Source organism: Cavia porcellus, unplaced genomic scaffold, assembly GCF_034190915.1.
Source record: "Cavia porcellus strain 051 isolate PalLab524CR breed Dunkin Hartley unplaced genomic scaffold, mCavPor4.1 scaffold_13, whole genome shotgun sequence".
Taxonomy (NCBI): domain Eukaryota; kingdom Metazoa; phylum Chordata; class Mammalia; order Rodentia; family Caviidae; genus Cavia; species Cavia porcellus.
The window spans coordinates 9,289,530-9,306,780 of NW_026947496.1; the positions used below are offsets into that span (position 1 = coordinate 9,289,530).

The following is a 17,251-nucleotide window of genomic DNA, read 5'->3' on the forward strand; positions in this document are numbered from 1 at the left end:
CATGATCTCACTAGGCGGCCTGTCTGTCAGCTGGCACTTGTAGCAGCATTTATGGTATTTTCCACCACCCCTCATAAGGACACTCAGGGAGGACTTTCACAATCGCTTCACAGAACACTGAACACAGAACACTGGCATTGATGTGTTGAAAATAGCGAGGGAAAGCGTGAGGGGGATCCGCGGCAATGCCTGTAGTATGATAATTTAAAAATTTAAACATCACTGTATAGGTTGATCTCGTATAGTTCAGTTCATCAGGCAAGGTATTCAGTATTCATTTGCAGCCTCAGAAATGCAATGGACTTTACCGGATGGTGCCCCCCTGCCCCTGGCCTTAGCTCTGGGAAGCAGCCTTCCACACTGCGCAGTGGGGGTGACCACACCACACTTAGGGTGACCATGTGGCCAGGGCACACTGCTGCCCAAGGCCGCCCGAGGTTCAACACTGCTGTGCTTGTTAGTGTGGGCTCTTTTGTATTATTGTAATGAAACGAACTGGTGTATTTCACGTACCCATAACTACAAAATAAAATCTTAGCTCAGTTAAAAAAAAAAATCTGGAATTTTAAAATTCTCCTTTTGAGTAACTTGGACCAAATCTAAAAATTTGTTTATAGATAGTTAGGATCTCTGTCATTTGAAAGTTATTTATTTAAAAAAAAAACCAGAATCATAGCATATAGGTAATTATATTTATACATTTTCATTAATTCTTTAAAAATGAAAAGTAGAAGATTTAAATTGCAGAGGTATAGAATGATGGAGAAAACACACAGACCTAAGGGACCCAAATACCGCGTCCTCTTTTAAGTAACCACTAGGGGGCGATCGGAGACAGGCCTGAGTCTTAGGTTAATGTCTTCCACCTGGACGCTTTGCTGATTGAGTTCTGATGGCCACCTCTGGGTAGACATTACTTTAAGATTACTGCTGCTTTTGTTTTACTCTGCTGTGTTCGATACAATGAAAGCATTCACAAGAGTTAACCAAGCCAGGCATGGTGGCGCACAACTGTAATCCCCACTCTTGGGAGGCTGAGGCAGGAGGCTGGTGGCAAGTTTGAGACCAGCCTGGCTACAAAGTGAATTCAAGGCCAGCCTGGACTGCATAGTGAGACCCTGTCTCAAAAAAAGACTGAAAAGAGAGAAAAAGAAAAGACAAGAGAAAAAAAAAATAACCAAATGTCTGTTTTCAGGAAGTGGCGAGACAGATTTTGCACCTCAACTTAAGAGCCTAAGTAAGAAGCTCTTCACAGTGGTTGCCTGGGACCCCCGAGGATACGGCCATTCCAGGCCCCCAGATCGAGATTTTCCACTGGACTTTTTTGAAAGAGATGCAAAAGATGCGGTGGATTTGATGAAGGTGGGTCTTACAGAAGTGCTCAGGGGAAGGGTGGCTGGGTGTCTCTTCATTTATTTGGCTTCATTTCTGTGATTCTTTCTCTCTGGAAAGGTGACACCAGGGGACTCCTGTCACACAGGAGGGCAGTGGACATTCTGTTACTTGCAGACTCTTCAGTTCTGGTGTTTTTGCTGTTTCAGTGTTGCTGTGGACATGCTGACCCTGTCTCCCGGTGCATGTGTGTGACAGTTCCATATGAACTTAGGAGACGGCGTGTTGTATTGTAGAAGGTGAAAATATTCACCGAGAGACAACTATTACCCATAGTGCTTCCACCAGTGTGTAATGCCTACAACAAATACATTGTACTATCTTCCTGGGGACCTGGCCAAGGTCCCCAACTTCCTATATGTAGGGTACAGCAAAGGATAAATAATAAACAGACAAATACAGCAATGCATGATGGGGGCGGGGAGGTCAGTGCCTCAGGCCGGGCGAAGACCCAGTGACTCTAAACCAGCGCTGTCTGTTGGGTGTGGACAGTGCAGTGGGTGTATACAGTGCTGGCAGGGGCTAGTGGGAGGTTCCAGGTCCTGAAGATTCAGAGGTCGATGACACCACAGGCAGCAGATAATCCTGGAATAACTCAAAGAGGACAGAGATGATCTTACACAAAAAAGGGCTTACTGTGGGGTGTGCTTTCTCATTTTAGTTATTTTAGTGGGTGGGAGAGAAGAGTTAATGGGAAGTCTCAGGAGGGCGATACTGTAATCCCAAGCCTCCATTTATCCCTGGGAAATCTGCAGAATTAGCTCTTGCAAATTTGCGGTCCCCAATATGTTAGCTAATTCTTTAACTTTTATTTTAGTTCTCTCCATGGCAGCATCTCACTGATGTCCCCTTTGTCTGTTTTCCTGGCCAGACACACTCGGGTCCCCCTGGATTCACCCAGGGACTTACACAGCTTCCCGAGGTTGGTGTTCTCTTCCTTCCCGCAGTTGCACTCGGTGGCTTCACTGGATGCCTGGTGTCATTTCACCGTCAGATGTGCAGTCCCTTGAGCTGCATGCTTTGCTCCTGGAGCCCTGTTCAGGCGTGCGCACGCACACAGGTGTAGGTGCACGATGTTCCTGTCCAGGTGCTAGTAATGGCCACGGAGCTACTCCTTGACATTTCACCAAGTGGAAGCTGCGGTTCCCTCACCATCATCAGTGCCCAGCACTCAAGTTCCCCCCATGGTTCCCCTTGTACCAAAGCTAAGCGAGAGCGAGCGCTGTGCTGTGTTGGCAAGCAGTGCGGTTATTCCTGAGGCTACCCCGGACCCAGCCCGCACGACTCTGCTCATCACCGCCTCCCAGGCCCCAGGAAGGAGTGCTATAACCCTGCCATGTCTCGCTGTACCGTCACAGGCGCTGAAGTTCAAGAGGGTCTCCCTGCTGGGGTGGAGCGACGGTGGCATCACCGCGCTCGTCGCCGCGGCCAGGTACCCGTCGTACATCAGCAAGATGGTGATCTGGGGAGCAAACACCTACGTGACCGACGAGGACGAGAGGATCTATCTGGGTAGGTTCTGCTGCCCGAAGGTGCGTGAGGCCAGGTGCTCCGTGCTCCCCCCAGCCCCTGGTTGTGATCTGTGTTGAGTCATGGATCAGCCTCTTCCAGCTCTTGACAGTGAGGTCGGAAGAATAAGGAGTCCTCCCTCACAACAGGAGCTCAGTTATCCAGCCTTTCTATTTCTAGATGCGACACTCCTATGACTCAGGAAACGCTCAGGAGAAGCAGTGTCTGCATCACGGCCGTTGCTAGCGAAGCCGAGGGGCGGGGGACGGGGTGTTACTCATGACCTCGTTTAAAGCAAGCGAGTGTAAAGCAGTTCAAACAGGAAACCTTCCATCTTGATTGCAAGAATTTTCATGCTGTTTGTACATTTTGGGGTGGTGCCTCAGGCTTTGGCGGAGGTTACCCACAGTAGAGCAGGGGCCAGCAGCCTGCAGCCTGTGGGTCACCTGCTTTTGTAAGGCCTGGGTAGAAATTGAGCAGCTTGCTCTGGGAGCCACCAAGACCAGCTGGGGTGGCCACCCCGCCCTCCCCATTCCACTTCCACTCGGGTTCGATGCCCAGGGCCTGCGTGACACCACACACGTGGGAGCTTTCGGGAATTACTAGGCACCAGGCACAGAAACACTCTACCTGCAGCGAGGCACCCAAAGTGGGATGGCCAGGCTTGGGAGGAAGTGGGTCACATCGGGGTTTGCTCCAGGGTTCCCTGAGGCATCCCACCACCTCCACCTGCCAGCCCTGCCCCCTCAGGCTGCCAGTAGACCCCAGACAGTGTACCCCACAACTGCCGGAGACAGTGCAGGTGTTTCCTCCCCTCACATGTAAGCATCTGCACAAGTCCCTCTTTCCCTGTACGAAAAAGTCTAAAGACCCCAGATGAGGCTCTCATAGGCCTGGTCTTTTTCACTGCTCTGCAGTTAAGAGACCTCTGAAAGCTACTCAGGCGAGCGTCCTGTAAAGAACAGGGAACTCCTGCAGGTGAGGGTGGCTTACTGCCCTCCTCCTGTCCTCTGTCCCGTGCTCTCTGTGGCTCAGTGCCGGAGGCCGAGGGAGCTGTGGCCCAGTAGCCTCCTGTGTCATCCACCTCCACCCCATCCCTGCTCTCAGCCCAGCCGGCTCGGTCCTGCTCCAAGCGTCGCCCTCTTCCTCCTCCTGTCTTACCGCTCTTCAGCCTGTCTGCACTCTTCAGTCTCTGTTCCGATTGTCAGGATTTTTTCCTTCTGTTTCTTTTGGGGTTTGGTTTGATTTTTCTTTTCCTAGTATCAAATAGAAGTTTAAGTTACTGATTTGAGACCTCTCTTTTTCTACTGTATTTAATGATGTAAATTTTATTCTAAGCAATGCTACATCTATGCTCTCTGTAAGTTTTAATACATTGTATTTTAATTTAGACCAGAATATTTTCTAACATCCCTTCAGACTTCCTCTTTCTCCCGTAGTTTGAGAGAAGTGTATTATCTAACTTCCAAGTACTTGGGGTTTCTCAAATACTAGTGGTATCTGGTGCTATTGGTATCTAGTTTAATTCTATTAGATTCGGAAAGCATACTTTACGCATTCAGTTCTGGGGGTTTATTAAAGGTTTGTTTTGAGCCCCAGGACATGGCCTGCCTTGATCTAAAACTGGATTCTTCAGTTCGTGACCTGTGTCATGCCGGAGCCCAAGTCATGTCTGGGGCCGCAGTGCCCCTGTCCTCCCCACTGGACTCTGATCATGACCCCTCTGCTCTTTGCCTGCTTTCCCTTCCCCCTGTTCACAGGTCCTTTCCTCTTACAGTTGTTTGTCCTCGTAGGAGAGTCCCTTATGAGGCAGCAGTACATTAGGCTTTATCAGAGCTGGTGCATACAGGTGACAGCAGCCTGCCTGTGTTAGCAGGGCTCAGGACTGTCGAGGCTTCGGGATCCAGGGCGTCTGGCGTGTGTCTGTTGTGGACAAGGGGCCTCTGTGCGCAGGTGCTGTGTGAGTTCCACCCTGGACCGTGAGGACCTGGTCGCAGTCAAGTTGGGTCAGTGGTAACCAGTCACGGCCGGCTTTGATCGGGGTTTACCGGTGTGTTCACTAACTAGTGATGAGCGGCGAGTTTCTTCATTTCAGTCCCAGTACTCTAAAGAGAAATATATCCAATTCTTTTGGGATCCAAATTAGTTCTGTTGTGGATCAGCAAACACTTTGATTCAAATGATTATTTTGAGAACTTCACTGTGAAACAAAATTACTACTTAATTTTTGAGAGTAATTATACTTCAGGGGCAAAACTGGCTTCTTGAAATAAATTAGCCAAAGTAAATATACAAATACAAAGACTATTTTTGAGTCCCTGTCACACTGTCGAGACCACATTTTAGGGATTAACCCACTTCTTACTCCAGGACATTTTTAAACTCTTGTTTCTCAGAGGAGGAGGCACGGGCGGGCCTGTCTGCTCTGTGGGGGGGTTGGGACACTGGCTGGGTGTCAGATTGAGTGCACCCAGGAGCGGGGCTCACGCCCAGTTGGGACGCTTGACTGAGGTGCCCGAGGTGCATGTCTGGCTCACCGCAGCTATGCCCAGATTTCTCCCCCTGCAAGCGCAGATACGACTTCCTGTGCCGTCTGTGCCTGCCTTGGACCAGACCTTCCCGCAGGTTACCTCTCCCATGCCTGCCTTTGCTAAGTGAATGCATTACAAGGATCTTTGCTATTCCTCTATGATAGCTTTATATTTCAGCAAGAAAAATGGGTTCATGTGGAACATTGTCAGCTGGTTCTTACAGAGTCTGGACCTTTGCCTCACCAGGAACTTTTTTTCCTACTTGGTTTTTTTGCTACATAACGTTTGATAGGTATAGGTCAGACCATGCAGCATGTGGGGGTCAGGACAGCCTTGACCCCGGCCTGGAGTGTGTGATGGTCGCCACTAGGAGTCTTGCTTCGGCTATGTGCTTCCCCCCAGTTTATCCCCAGCCTCCACCTGAGCCTCTTGAGTGCACTCTGTGCCCGTGAGGAATCAGTCCTGTTGCGTACTCTGTACGCCTGAGCAGCACATAGTTCAGTTTGCCTAACCAGCTCTGACTCGGGTCCTCCGCCTCTCACATCTCAGATTCACTCGAGGTACTGCTTATAGCTGCCTGGTGCTTGCTTTCACTGCCGTGCCGTGCTGGGGGTGCTCCTGGGCCCAGTCTCCTGCCAGTGGGCAGCTGGTTTATCTTCAGTGTTGCTGTGAAGCTCCCCCTGCCATATCCAGGGTGTAGGAGCAGCAGTGTCTTCAGGCTGAGCCTGCAAGTGGCATTGCTGAGTGTCATGTGCTCAGACATAGCACAGCAGGTGGCAAACTGAAAACAAACACATTTGCTCCCCAGAGCGGCCCTGAGAGTCCTCTCCCAGGTGTGTCCAGGGCTTACCTCATTTCCCTGCAGGCATCGGGATTAGGTCTCATGGCAGACCTAGCATTTCCCATGCAAGAGGCCCTTCCTCGGAGCATGGCTGCTGGAAGCAGCCTCATGGTGAGGGAGGGAAGGAGGGAGGTCGTGGAAGCCCAGGCCAGGGTCAGACCACTGAGCACCCCTGTCGGTCTCACCGTAGGGAAATTTTTACTGCCTTCCTTCACACCCTCTTGCCAACTTCTCTCTGCTTTTCCCACTCTCAAACTCTCCTTTTTCTTCTCAAGCCACCCTACACCTTGACTTACTTGGCTGCTTCTCCCACGTACCCCTGAAGTCTTCAGGACACCGTGCTGGGCAGTTCAGCCCTTGCTGGCCCTGTGGTCAGCTCACCCCCGCTCACCTCTGAATGCCGAACCCATGGAAGTGAAGCAGGCTCCCTTCCGTTGCAGGGCCCACCCTGTTCAGAAGCAGTTGTACACACAGCAGTTTTCCCTCCATTCAGTTATTTCCATGCAGTAAGAGCGCGTGGAGTCCAGCCACCCCATCCAGACCCTGCGTGGGGCGTTCTTTGATGTGAGTTCACATGGGCAGTGTCCTCTTCCTCTCGGGCCTGTCCTCTAGCAGAAGCTCTAAGAGCACTTGGTAAGCAACGTTTTATGAGCTCGAGAGCGCTAGGAGCTGAGTCACTGCCTTTGTGGATTCGTTCTGAACTGTTGTTTCTTCTGTAGCAGAACTTGTAATTTTATGTTTCTCAATGTGCCAGAAAAAAGACTGCTTTATGAATGTGCTGCCCCTCTACTGAAACCCATGAGTTCTGCATTTATGCATTCAAGCAGTCGTGGTTGAAAATACTTTTTAAAATTAAGTCTACACTTAAGAGTCTGACTGAGTGTGGACAGACTCTTTCTTACCACTGTGCACCAGTCAATACAATACCACAGCCACTTCCACAGCACTTGCATTGCCTTGAGTATGGCAAGTCATTCAGCAGTGACTCAGCGTCTGTGGGGGGGTGGGTGCGCGGGTTCTGCACAAGTCGTCTGTCACATCATAGAAGGGATCTGAACACCCATAGATTTTGGAATCTGCGGGGCTCCTGGACCAATCCCTCCAGATACCGATGGATTACACAATGCTGCTCTCACTCAGGTGACCTCACTTAGGGGAATGTTTTCTTTTATCTCACACCTGTAACATGAAGAGCTCAGTGCGGGTCTGATTGCCTCTATTTGATAAGCGTTTGCCGTGGGCCCATTCTAGGGGAGGCAGAGGCTTGGGCCGCAGGTGTGAGCCTTGGGGCAGATGCCCTAAATGGACAGCAGGCACAGTCACACAGGCAGGGAACCCGGCCGGACAGAGGAAGTGTGCAGCAGAGGAGATGGAGAGGAGGGCCCAGGTGGTGGGCAGGGAGACCCAGTGGCATCCAAGAGAGCATTCAGACAGCAGGGGAAGCCTTTCCAGCAGGCGGAACGGGGTGTGAGGCCTGAGATGGCTGGGGCTTGGGATGGGAAGATGCTGCCTTGGTGTGAAACATAACCAGTCCAGGCCGCGCTTTTGTTTTCCAGGTATCCGAGATGTTTCTAAATGGAGTGAGAAAGCACGGAAGCCTCTCGAAGCCCTTTATGGCTATGACTACTTTGCCAAAACCTGTGAAAAGTGGGTGGATGGCATAAGACAGTTTAAACATCTCCCCGATGGTAGGTTGCCTGGACAATTTAATGATTCCTTTGCTAATTAGAGAGGATGCTGGAGGCCTCCTTGACATTCCAGCATTCCTCAGTGGCTGATGAATCCACCCATTATCCTTGCACAGTGACGTGTGGACAGAGAACTTAGTTATTGTGCACAATATGGGTTCTTGTATAATACTGTGCCTTAAATTCGAGACAGGACTCCTGTATAAAGCTTCATATTGTTGAGCCTTTACAAGCAGACTATTCTTTTTTCCTTCAGTCCTTTGTGTGTGTGATGACAAAATAATTCTTCAGAAGCCTCAGTTTCTGTTTTCTGATTCCAGAATGGGGAATTAGAAAACAGACCAGCTGCAGTGTAGACAGTGGCTTTCCGTTTTGCCTGTTTAGATGTCATCCTACTGCACATCTGTTCCCAGGACACAAAGATGAAGTTTCATGGTCTTCAAGCCCAGAATAAGTTCTGTAGGAAACAGAGTTTTAGTTATTTTCCCCATCTTCAGAATCAAGTTATATGACTTTAGCCAGGGACGAGTATCTCTTTATTTGAAAATTAGCAAGATTTCTGTAAACAGAAGAATTGGTGTCTTCAAGAGGAGTTCTGAGCTAAAGTGTGGTTTTATATAGCTCTGTGTTGATCAGCTTCCTATTTTACCTTTTTATTTGGTACTGGGGATCAAACTCACAACCTCACACTTACCAGGCGAGTGCTTGAGCCTCTGAGCTAAATCCCCAGCCCCTGGTCAGCTTTCTGTTACTATGACAGATACCTGGGATGATCAGCTTCATACAGTGCTTTACTTGGCTCACAGTTTTGAAGCCTTCAGTCCGTAGTCAGTTGGCTCTGTTACTTTAGGGCCTGTGGCAAGGCAGCGAGCCATGCCGGGTGCAGCAAAGTCAGGAAGCGGAGAGGAAGGCGGGTAGCCCGGTGCTGTGCTGCCTGAACTGAGGACCTCCCCCAGGGTCCTGCCTCTTAAAAGGCCCCATGGCATCCCTGCAGTACCACACCAAAGGACAAAACCCCTACACATGCGTCTCTAGAGACACCCAAGACCCAAATCGTTGCAAGTTTAGGGTCTCCATTTCCTCTTTTTATTTCATTTACTTGCTTACAGGACAGAATAGCTAACATCTAATCTTGGAGCACATTCAGTTACAAAGTGCCTCAAAATGAAAATACCATGAAACAGTGTCTGAATCAGTTTCTGTTAATGACTTTATATTAGGAATCGTAAATTTTTAATGCTTTATCGAGGAGACCAGGGAGACCAGGAGATCCAAAAACCAACCAAAAGTTAAACCAGCACTGAAGAACAGGTCATGATAAAGAAGTTCTAGCAGGCTGGAGGTCCGTCATAGTGAGGTCATTAATCTCCCTTGTGTGCCCTTTCCGATAATTGCACAGTTGAGGCTACACATACCTATCTAGCGTAGGATTAGCGATACAGCCTTGGAGCCCAGCAGGTCTGGGTTTGAATTCTGGCTTCACCGCCTGGCCTGCTGTTCAGGTGGATGTGACCACATGACTTCATTCCTCTAAGCTTCAGACTCCTGCCTGTGACCTCATAATTTGGTGGAGATTAAGTGAGATGCTACAGGTCCAGCTGTGGTGCTGCTGCACACAATGTGTCATACAAGGTTCTTAGAAAAGCACTCGATTGATGAGTGATTGTGCATACCAGTGTGGGTTAAAGCCTGGGCCTGCACTGTGTAACAAGCACACAGGGACTGAAGCAGTTACATAGGCTTTCAGCGTCACTGTCTGACAACACAGTGGGTGGGTGTGTGCCATGCAGGGAATGAAGAGGGAGGCCTCAGAGTGCCGGGTGTCTCCTTGATGAAAGCCACCACCCGCAGAAGAGGCAGCCAGAGCACAGTGCCTAGTCAGCAGTGCACAGGGCTGGCTCCGAGCCTGCCTGGTCCTCCTGACACCTTGGGGAAGGGAGGAGAAGGAGGAAAGGCTAGTTTCAGGGGTGTCAGGGACCTTCTGTATGGCTCTGTTAGCCGCACAATAACCCCAGGGCATGATGATGATTCCTGGCTGAGGCTGAGGCCCAGCAGCAGGAAACAGCAGGACAGGAACTAGAACCCAGGTCCCTGAGTGCCTCAGAAGGGCTCTCAGTGCCTCAGAAGGGCCAGATCCTCGCAGTCTCCCAGGGGTGGCAGTTGGGATGGTCACTGAGACACTAACAGTGAAGTTCATGTCACATCATTGCCGGCTCCACATGCTCTGGGGCATGGCCACAAGCAAAAAGCTTTCAGGGTGTCAGGAGTCTCCCCACTGCTGGATGGGCTTTCCCTGTGTGGTGTAAAGGGCTGTGCGATTTTCCTTTGTCTCATTTTCCCATGATTTTACATGAATTATGAGTTTAAATCTGGCAAAGGTGTTCATTTACTAGTAGAACTTTAAAGCAAAGATAAAAAAAGGAAGCCCTAAGCATGTGGGAGCTGGAGGGGACCCCAGATCCAGCCCCCGTTTTCCCAGAACTTGAGATCCCAAGAGGTGCCCTGGCTCCGTGACTATCCGTGCATGCGGGGCAGTTACCTCCTAAGAGGAAGCTGTGATTTGGCTCACAGTTGTGAAGGTTCCGCTCCATGACAACAGAACTTTGGCCCTCTGATGAGGCCACCCATCGTGGTGGGAGCTCGTGGCAGAACAAGACTGCGTTCATCGTGAGCCAGGAGGCACAGGGAAGAGGACAGGTTGGGGCTCATCGTGAGCCAGGAGGCACAGGGAAGAGGACAGGTTGGGGCTACGTGCCTCCAGTGACCTAAGGACATCCCCGAGTCCTTGCCCAAGATGCTGCTGCATTCCAGTGCACCCTGTGGGGCCCCGAGCCGTAATCCAGAGGCCCTCGGGGCATCGAGAATCCAGCCCTGCTCATCGAGATTCCTTCCTTGCCTCTCAGGCAGGCCACATTCAGCAGGTGCCTTGCGCTCTCTGTTTTCCAGGTAACATCTGCCGGCACCTGCTTCCCCTGGTCCAGTGTCCCACGCTCATTGTGCATGGGGAGAAGGACCCCCTGGTCCCACGTTTCCACGCGGACTTCATCCACAAGCACGTGAGAGGCTCGAGGTGAGTCTGGTCACCTTGTCTCCACCCTCCGGCCCCCAGAGGCTGATGTCAGCAAACAGCATCTCATGTTCAGGGCCTGTGAGGGGCCAGGACAGGAGCCTCGAGGGGTGGGAAAGCGATGCCGGAAGGAAGGGACTCCTCTGATCGGTGCGTTTTAGTGCGAAGGGTGAATGTGTGAGTAGGCACCGAGTTCTACAACATGGCGACAGTGTAGATTTGTGTCGGTCCTGGTGGACTGAAATGGTTTCATTCATCCAGGAACTTCTAGTTTTAGTTTTTCTCAGCTCCGAATTCTGCTTATTTTCTCACTTTATATTGTAAACTCTTCACGCTTTTTCGGCCTTGAACATGTGTGCACCAAAATGAGAAGCTTGTTCTTGAGCACTGCGAGCACAACACGCAGCAGCCATGGAGGTGGCTCAGCTGATACCGTGGCAGTGGCCTGTCTCTCTGTGGTCGTCTTGTCCTTGTTCCTGCAAGCAACTCTGGACACCAGAGAGCCTTATTTCAGCAGAACTTCTATTATTATATGAAATAGAAGTGTGTGTTTTCATTACTTTGGCTGACACAGGAGCCAGCTTTTGCTGCCTCTTTTATCCAGACAGAAACATGACACTTGATAAAGACCATGTTTCCTTCCCGCACCATAGATGTATACCCAGCGAGGTATTATGGGGAGGTGAATGGCTGGTTTCTGTTTTTAAGCAAATATATTAGAAAATTAACATCCCCCTGAGACTTGGCCCCTCAGAGTCGCTGAGAATGAATCAGGATGTCTTTGGATTCTATGGTTCTTTTACAATTAGCATAGGAAAATCCTCCCTCCATCCTTCACCTCCATATGTCTGCTCCTGAGGCCTGCCAGGGCCAGTGGGGTCGCAGCCCAGCAGGGGAAGTGGGGCCGAACCTTTCTAGTGCTGCCTCCTGGGCTCTCCCTCCCTAACTGTAGATTTCTCTAGGAAACTAAATGTGGGGGAATCTCTTACCATACATTAAACTGCAGTCCCTGTAAACTGCTGAACTTCCTACATGGCGTTCTTTAAAGTAAAAGGGCAGGTACAGGGATTTAGCTTAGTGGTGTAAGTGCCTGCTTGCCAAGCATAAGGCCGTGAGTTGATCCCGGTACCAAAAAAGAAAAAAAGTAAAGTAAAAGGTATCTCTTCATTCCACATATTTCCTGCTATACATGTTGAAGCATGCATCAAAACAAATGAGCATCTACAGTAAATATTCCATGTTCCATTTGAGCACAAAGAATAAAGGTAGAACTCAGATTAAGATTTTATTATGGTGGAGGGCCAGGGGTATAGCTCAATGGCACTGTGCCCGCCTGGCAAGTGCAAGGTCCTGAATTTGATTCCCAATACAAAAAAAAAAAATTAAGATTGTAGATGGAAATACAGATTTAGTAGAAAAGTTCACAAATTGACTTAGTAGGCAATAGTGCAATTTCTAACGTAGGCTTTTATAATACTATATTACTAATCATGGGTGTGGTACCACCTCATTTTCTTAGTAAGTCTCCTAAGGTTTTCCATATAATGTTAGTCTTTATATTTTAATTTTGCATATTTACAATGTACAATATGATGTTTCCATATAGAATTTTGTTTTGTATATAGTATCTCATTATACTTCACAACAAACTTAAGGGGAAACTACTCATTTTACAGCTGAGAAATCAAGGCTGACCCATGTTAAGCAGTCTTTCAAGGTTGCATAGTTAGTAAACGACAAATGCCACATCTGTTTCCTCCTAGTACAGTGCTTTTCCATGACAGCACGGCTTCCCCTTGTAAGTGCAATTAGTGCAGTGCTAAGATTCCTAGTGATACATTAAGTGGCTTGATTGACATCCGGCTTCAAAAATGACAGGCATTTGCACACGAACATGCATAGTAAGTGGGATGTGTTCTCTTACAGAGCCAGGTTCATTGAAAGTCAGCCTGCAGTAGTTTAGTTTAGGAACCCTATCCCAGACCCGTCTCCTAGCAACAGAATATATCACTGTGGGAGAAAAGCACACTCTTTGCTGAATATATTACTTGTTCCAGTGAACAGTGTTTTGGAGGGGGGAGGGCAGTGTTGGCTTTTTTGGCCAAGTGGCTACTTGAGGGGGGTAAAGCGTCAAAGGTGGCCTTGATGCCAGGCTGCCTGGGCTTCCCCAGGTAGTGGCCGATCATCTCAGGCTTGATCTCCACCTGGCTGAAGGGCTTGCCCTAGTAGACGCCCACCGTCTCGAGCAGGACGATGGTGTCCCAAAGGTGCGTCTTCCCCACCTCTGCTTCTCCGTGGGCAGGGCCTCCTCTTTTATCTCGCATGCACTTCAGCAGCAAGTGCTGCCCCCACCGCAGGCCGAGGGTCAGCCGCTGCCGCTGCCGCTGCCACCGCCACGCTACCCTATAGAGCTGTACCAGCTGACCACAGGACGTGTCCAGCAGCTGGTTGAGGTCTGCGCCGCGGTAGCCAAACTTACGGAGGGTTCGCTGCTGCTTCTGCCCCACTTGTGCCATCTCGCCAGATCTTCAAAGACCTCCCCAAGATCATCCTCCTAGAGTATTCTTGGAACAGATGGGCTGTAGATGAGGTGTTCCTGCTTGTCTGAAACTGGTCTGTATTTTCCACTGCTTCTGCTACAAGTGCCTTTATGTTGGGCATGAGTTTTCCCAGAACACTCATTGTATTTGGGAACCCACAAAAGGTGAATTCCTGAAGGACCAGAATCCTGGGATTCTGCGCACCTGGCTGCCTGACACAGGAAGCAGCTGGGCACATGAGCTTCGGATGCCCTCCGCCTGCCTCCCGTTGCTTTGCCAGGTGCATCGTGGTTTAACTTACAAGCGTTGTCTGTGCGGTCACAGATGGGTTTGTGTGTGTGTGTGTGTGTGTGTGTTTTATTTTATTTTGACCAAGAAATAGGTATCTAGTGTGAAGAAGGCACCAGGCTGCTTTTCCTTCCTCGGAGCAAGACCTGCATTAATGTTCACCTCCTTCCCTTTCTTCTGTCTTTGTGGCTGGGGAATCGTGGAGTCTCTTGGATACAAGGAAGCCTTACAGATCACTCAGATTCTGTGGTTTTAAAAATGTGTTCAGGCAGTGGACTTCCTTCCTGAAACTGAATCTTAGACAGAAGTGGAAACATGAGACACAGGACAGCTGCCCTGAGTGCACAGCAGACCGTGCCTTCTGGGCCCCCAGTGCCATCCCTCTCCCCAGGTGTCCAGACTTCCTGCTGCACTGACAGGTGCTGACTTCAGTGCCACCTCCCTGGCTTACCAGCCTCGCTCACTCTCAGCAGACTGGAAACAGGGGTCAGGCAGCATGGGCAGGGGACAGTAGGGCTGGGCCAGCCCACAGCAGGATGGGACTACACACAGCTGCACGGCCCTGTGTGCACTCGAGACGTGCCTGGGGCTGCTGAGACAGGGACGGAGGTTTGCAGATGCACTGGCTCATCTGTCTACTTCATAGTGATGTCTCAGGGTACCTGGACAACCGGTCCATTTCTCCTTTTCAGTGTCATATCCAGTAGATTCTGTGAGATACTCACTGTCTTACTGTGAAACAGACCTCATGTTAGATGGTTTTGCCCAGTAGTAATGGTAGGTTACTATAAGAGTTTGGAGCCTGTCTAAGTTTGTGATGCTCCATAAGACAGGTATATTTGATGGGGTTTTCAGCGTGATAAATGAATATAAAATAAAAATGGCCTTTATTTTATGGACGCAGAGAGAACTCCGTGACCACCAGGGCCTGGCCTTCTCTGCCGGAACTTGGGTCAGGAGATATGTATATAACCTCTGACCAGAGTGGCGCTTAGGCTGGGCATTGCTGATGCGAACAGCCGATTGGAGTTTTCTTTGCACCCAAACAGGAGCTGGGGAAGAAGCAGGAAGTGTAGGCATTTCCACCTTGGCCTTCTGCCTCCTTAGACCACCGCCATAATTTCTACTGAGGCAAGAACCTTTCATTACCCCATTACCCCAATCCACCCAGTAGTGCCAAACCCTTATACCATGCTCTCTCATATCCCTCCCTCCACTCGTCTTTGTATTGTTAGGAAAAGGGCGAAGTCTCTCTTACTATTTTTTGCTGAAAGAGGGCACCATATTGGGGCTTAGGAAGGTTGATGGGATGACGGTTTATGCCCATGCAGAAGCTGGTGCCAGGTGTTTCAGCCAGGACAACTTTATCATTGGTGAATGCCCACATGTTAGATTGGAAAACAAAGAGACAAGGTGCTATGAGGAGGCAGGCCACTGTCATATTTAAGGACCCAGGGGAGGTAGAATGAAACGTGTTTTTGATTTAAATATGCCATTCCATCAGGACCACGGTGAGGTAGAATTCTGAAAAATAAGTGTCGGATTAGGAGGAATGAAGTTATGAGAGGTGATTATTCCCCCATCTGAAAATGTAAAAGTTAAGAGTGTAGGTACATAGGCCTTGTTTCTGGTCCAGGAGTTGAGCTGGAAAGAATAAGAGGGGTGGGGATGGCCGTAGCTATGTCACTATAAAGGAGGTAAGAGCCTAGGCCCACAGGCTCACGTTTGACTAAACAGCTGAGGGTATAGAGAACAAAGACAGTTATCACTTAGAGCAACACGAAGATGATCTTACACATAATGTGGGAATCTTTAGGAAAGAGTGTTAAAAGTCCTGTTATAAAAAAGATAATTAATTAATAGAATATAAGGAATTAGGAACTAATAAATTGGATAACAAAACATGACTTAGCCTGAGAGTTGTGGCTGTGAGGCCTTGGTGAGATGGAGACGGGTGGGTGATAGGATGGTTAGATTCAGGGCTGGGAGGGCACTGCTTGAGTGATGTGGAACCAGGATGGCAGTCCAGCAACTTTGACCGCTGTTGGGGTTGCCAAGAAGACCAGGTAGGGGCCGCTCCACCTTGGTTGTGTCCTTGGGATGATTTCCTGTAACAGGACCTTAGTAAGTATATCATCAGTCTTCCTAGTTGTGGGAAAGGCTTTTGTCTATCCTGAAAAAGAACAAACAAAGATGAGAAGATATTTGAGAGATTTGTGGCAGGGCACGTGGATAGAGATAACAGGTATAAAAGTTGTTGAGACCTCAGAGTGTCTGGGTCAGTCTGCATAAATACAAAGGAATAAAAAAGGCATTTTTAAGATCTGTGACTATAAAGTGAGTGGTGGAGGGAGGGATATGAGAGAGCACGGTACAAGGTTTTGGCACTACTGGGTGGTTTGGGGTAATGGCATTATTGATTACCCCAAGGTCCTGCACTAGACGATAAGACCCATCAGGCTTGAATATCAGAAGAATGGGAGTATTATAGGGTGAATGGGTAGGTTTAAGAAAATCATTGTCTAAAAGACATTTAATAATAGTTGTAAATCCCTGTAAATGTTTGGGAGCTATGGGATATTGGGGAACGCAAAGAAAAATTAAAGGATCCCTGAGATAAAATAGGCATGGCATGGGTAGTGCAGGTGGGATTGGAGTTAACTCAAACTATGGGATTGACCAGAGAAGAAGCGAGTCTGAAACCTGGATGGAATAAGCACTGTCTGCAAAGGCTGTGTGGGTTGGCCGTCAATACCACTATAGAGACTGAGGACTTAATATAGCAGCCTGAAAACTCAGGAAGAACACTATACATGGCCTGTATGTCCACAAGTACAGAGAACATCTTACCTGAGACCTCCAGTGGGACTTGGGGCTCTGAGAAGGACACCTTAATGGAGGGCTGTGGACCCTGAAGCCCATCAGTCTTCAGCTACAAGTCCAAGTAGATCAGTCAGTGATGAATCTGGTGGTGATGAGATCTCCTGTAAGGGCAAGGAGTTAGAGGATGGCTTATCCACTCTCTGGCACCTAGGCCAGTCGCTCTTCCAATGGCCCTTGCGATTGCAATAAGGGCAAGGCCCCAGAAAAACGCCAGGGTTGGGGCACTCTCTTGCCCAATGTCCTTCTTTGTTGCACTTGAAGCATGGTCCTGGAGGGGCACAGACTTGTCTTGTCTCAGTTTACCTGTCTCAGAGCTGCAAGTGTCACTGCTAAAAGATCGGATTGTTATTTTTCCTTTTGATTTTTATCTCTGTTGTTGAAAACATGAAAAGCCATATTAAGGTCTTCCGGTGAGGTTTGAGGGCCAAGTTTAGCCTTTTGTCTTGGGATCTGGCCCACAGTGGAAGGTATCTGTCTCTTTTACAGTCACAAGACATCTGGTTTTTATCTTG

At 49.1% G+C, this 17,251-nt stretch overlaps 2 protein-coding genes and 1 long non-coding RNA gene across 5 annotated transcripts in view; 1 reads left to right on the plus strand and 2 right to left on the minus strand.

The window, feature by feature from the left end:
- Positions 1-17,251, plus strand: part of Bphl (biphenyl hydrolase like) — a 31,327-nt gene that overhangs the window by 7,781 nt on the left and 6,295 nt on the right. Inside the window, exons 3-6 of the mRNA XM_003468786.5 lie at positions 1,196-1,362; positions 2,751-2,904; positions 7,830-7,961; positions 10,908-11,031. Coding sequence (XP_003468834.1) covers positions 1,196-1,362; positions 2,751-2,904; positions 7,830-7,961; positions 10,908-11,031 — 577 coding nt within the window. The remainder of the gene's footprint in view (positions 1-1,195; positions 1,363-2,750; positions 2,905-7,829; positions 7,962-10,907; positions 11,032-17,251) is intronic.
- Positions 934-9,480, minus strand: LOC134478471 (uncharacterized). Of its 3 annotated transcripts, none has more exons than XR_010051089.1 (6): positions 9,377-9,480; positions 6,665-8,418; positions 4,677-5,006; positions 4,063-4,157; positions 2,302-3,362; positions 934-1,977 (listed from the first exon to the last, which is right to left on the minus strand). It is a non-coding gene; the product is annotated as an uncharacterized LOC134478471 (long non-coding RNA). The 3 variants fall into 3 exon arrangements; XR_010051090.1 differs by having other exon boundaries at positions 934-1,986; XR_010051088.1 differs by having other exon boundaries at positions 934-3,362.
- On the minus strand, positions 12,756-14,447 carry LOC106027480 (small ribosomal subunit protein uS19-like). The gene has a single exon (XM_063259809.1). It carries the CDS (start codon positions 13,542-13,544, stop codon positions 13,251-13,253), a length of 294 nt encoding a protein of 97 aa, XP_063115879.1. The 5' UTR covers positions 13,545-14,447; the 3' UTR covers positions 12,756-13,250.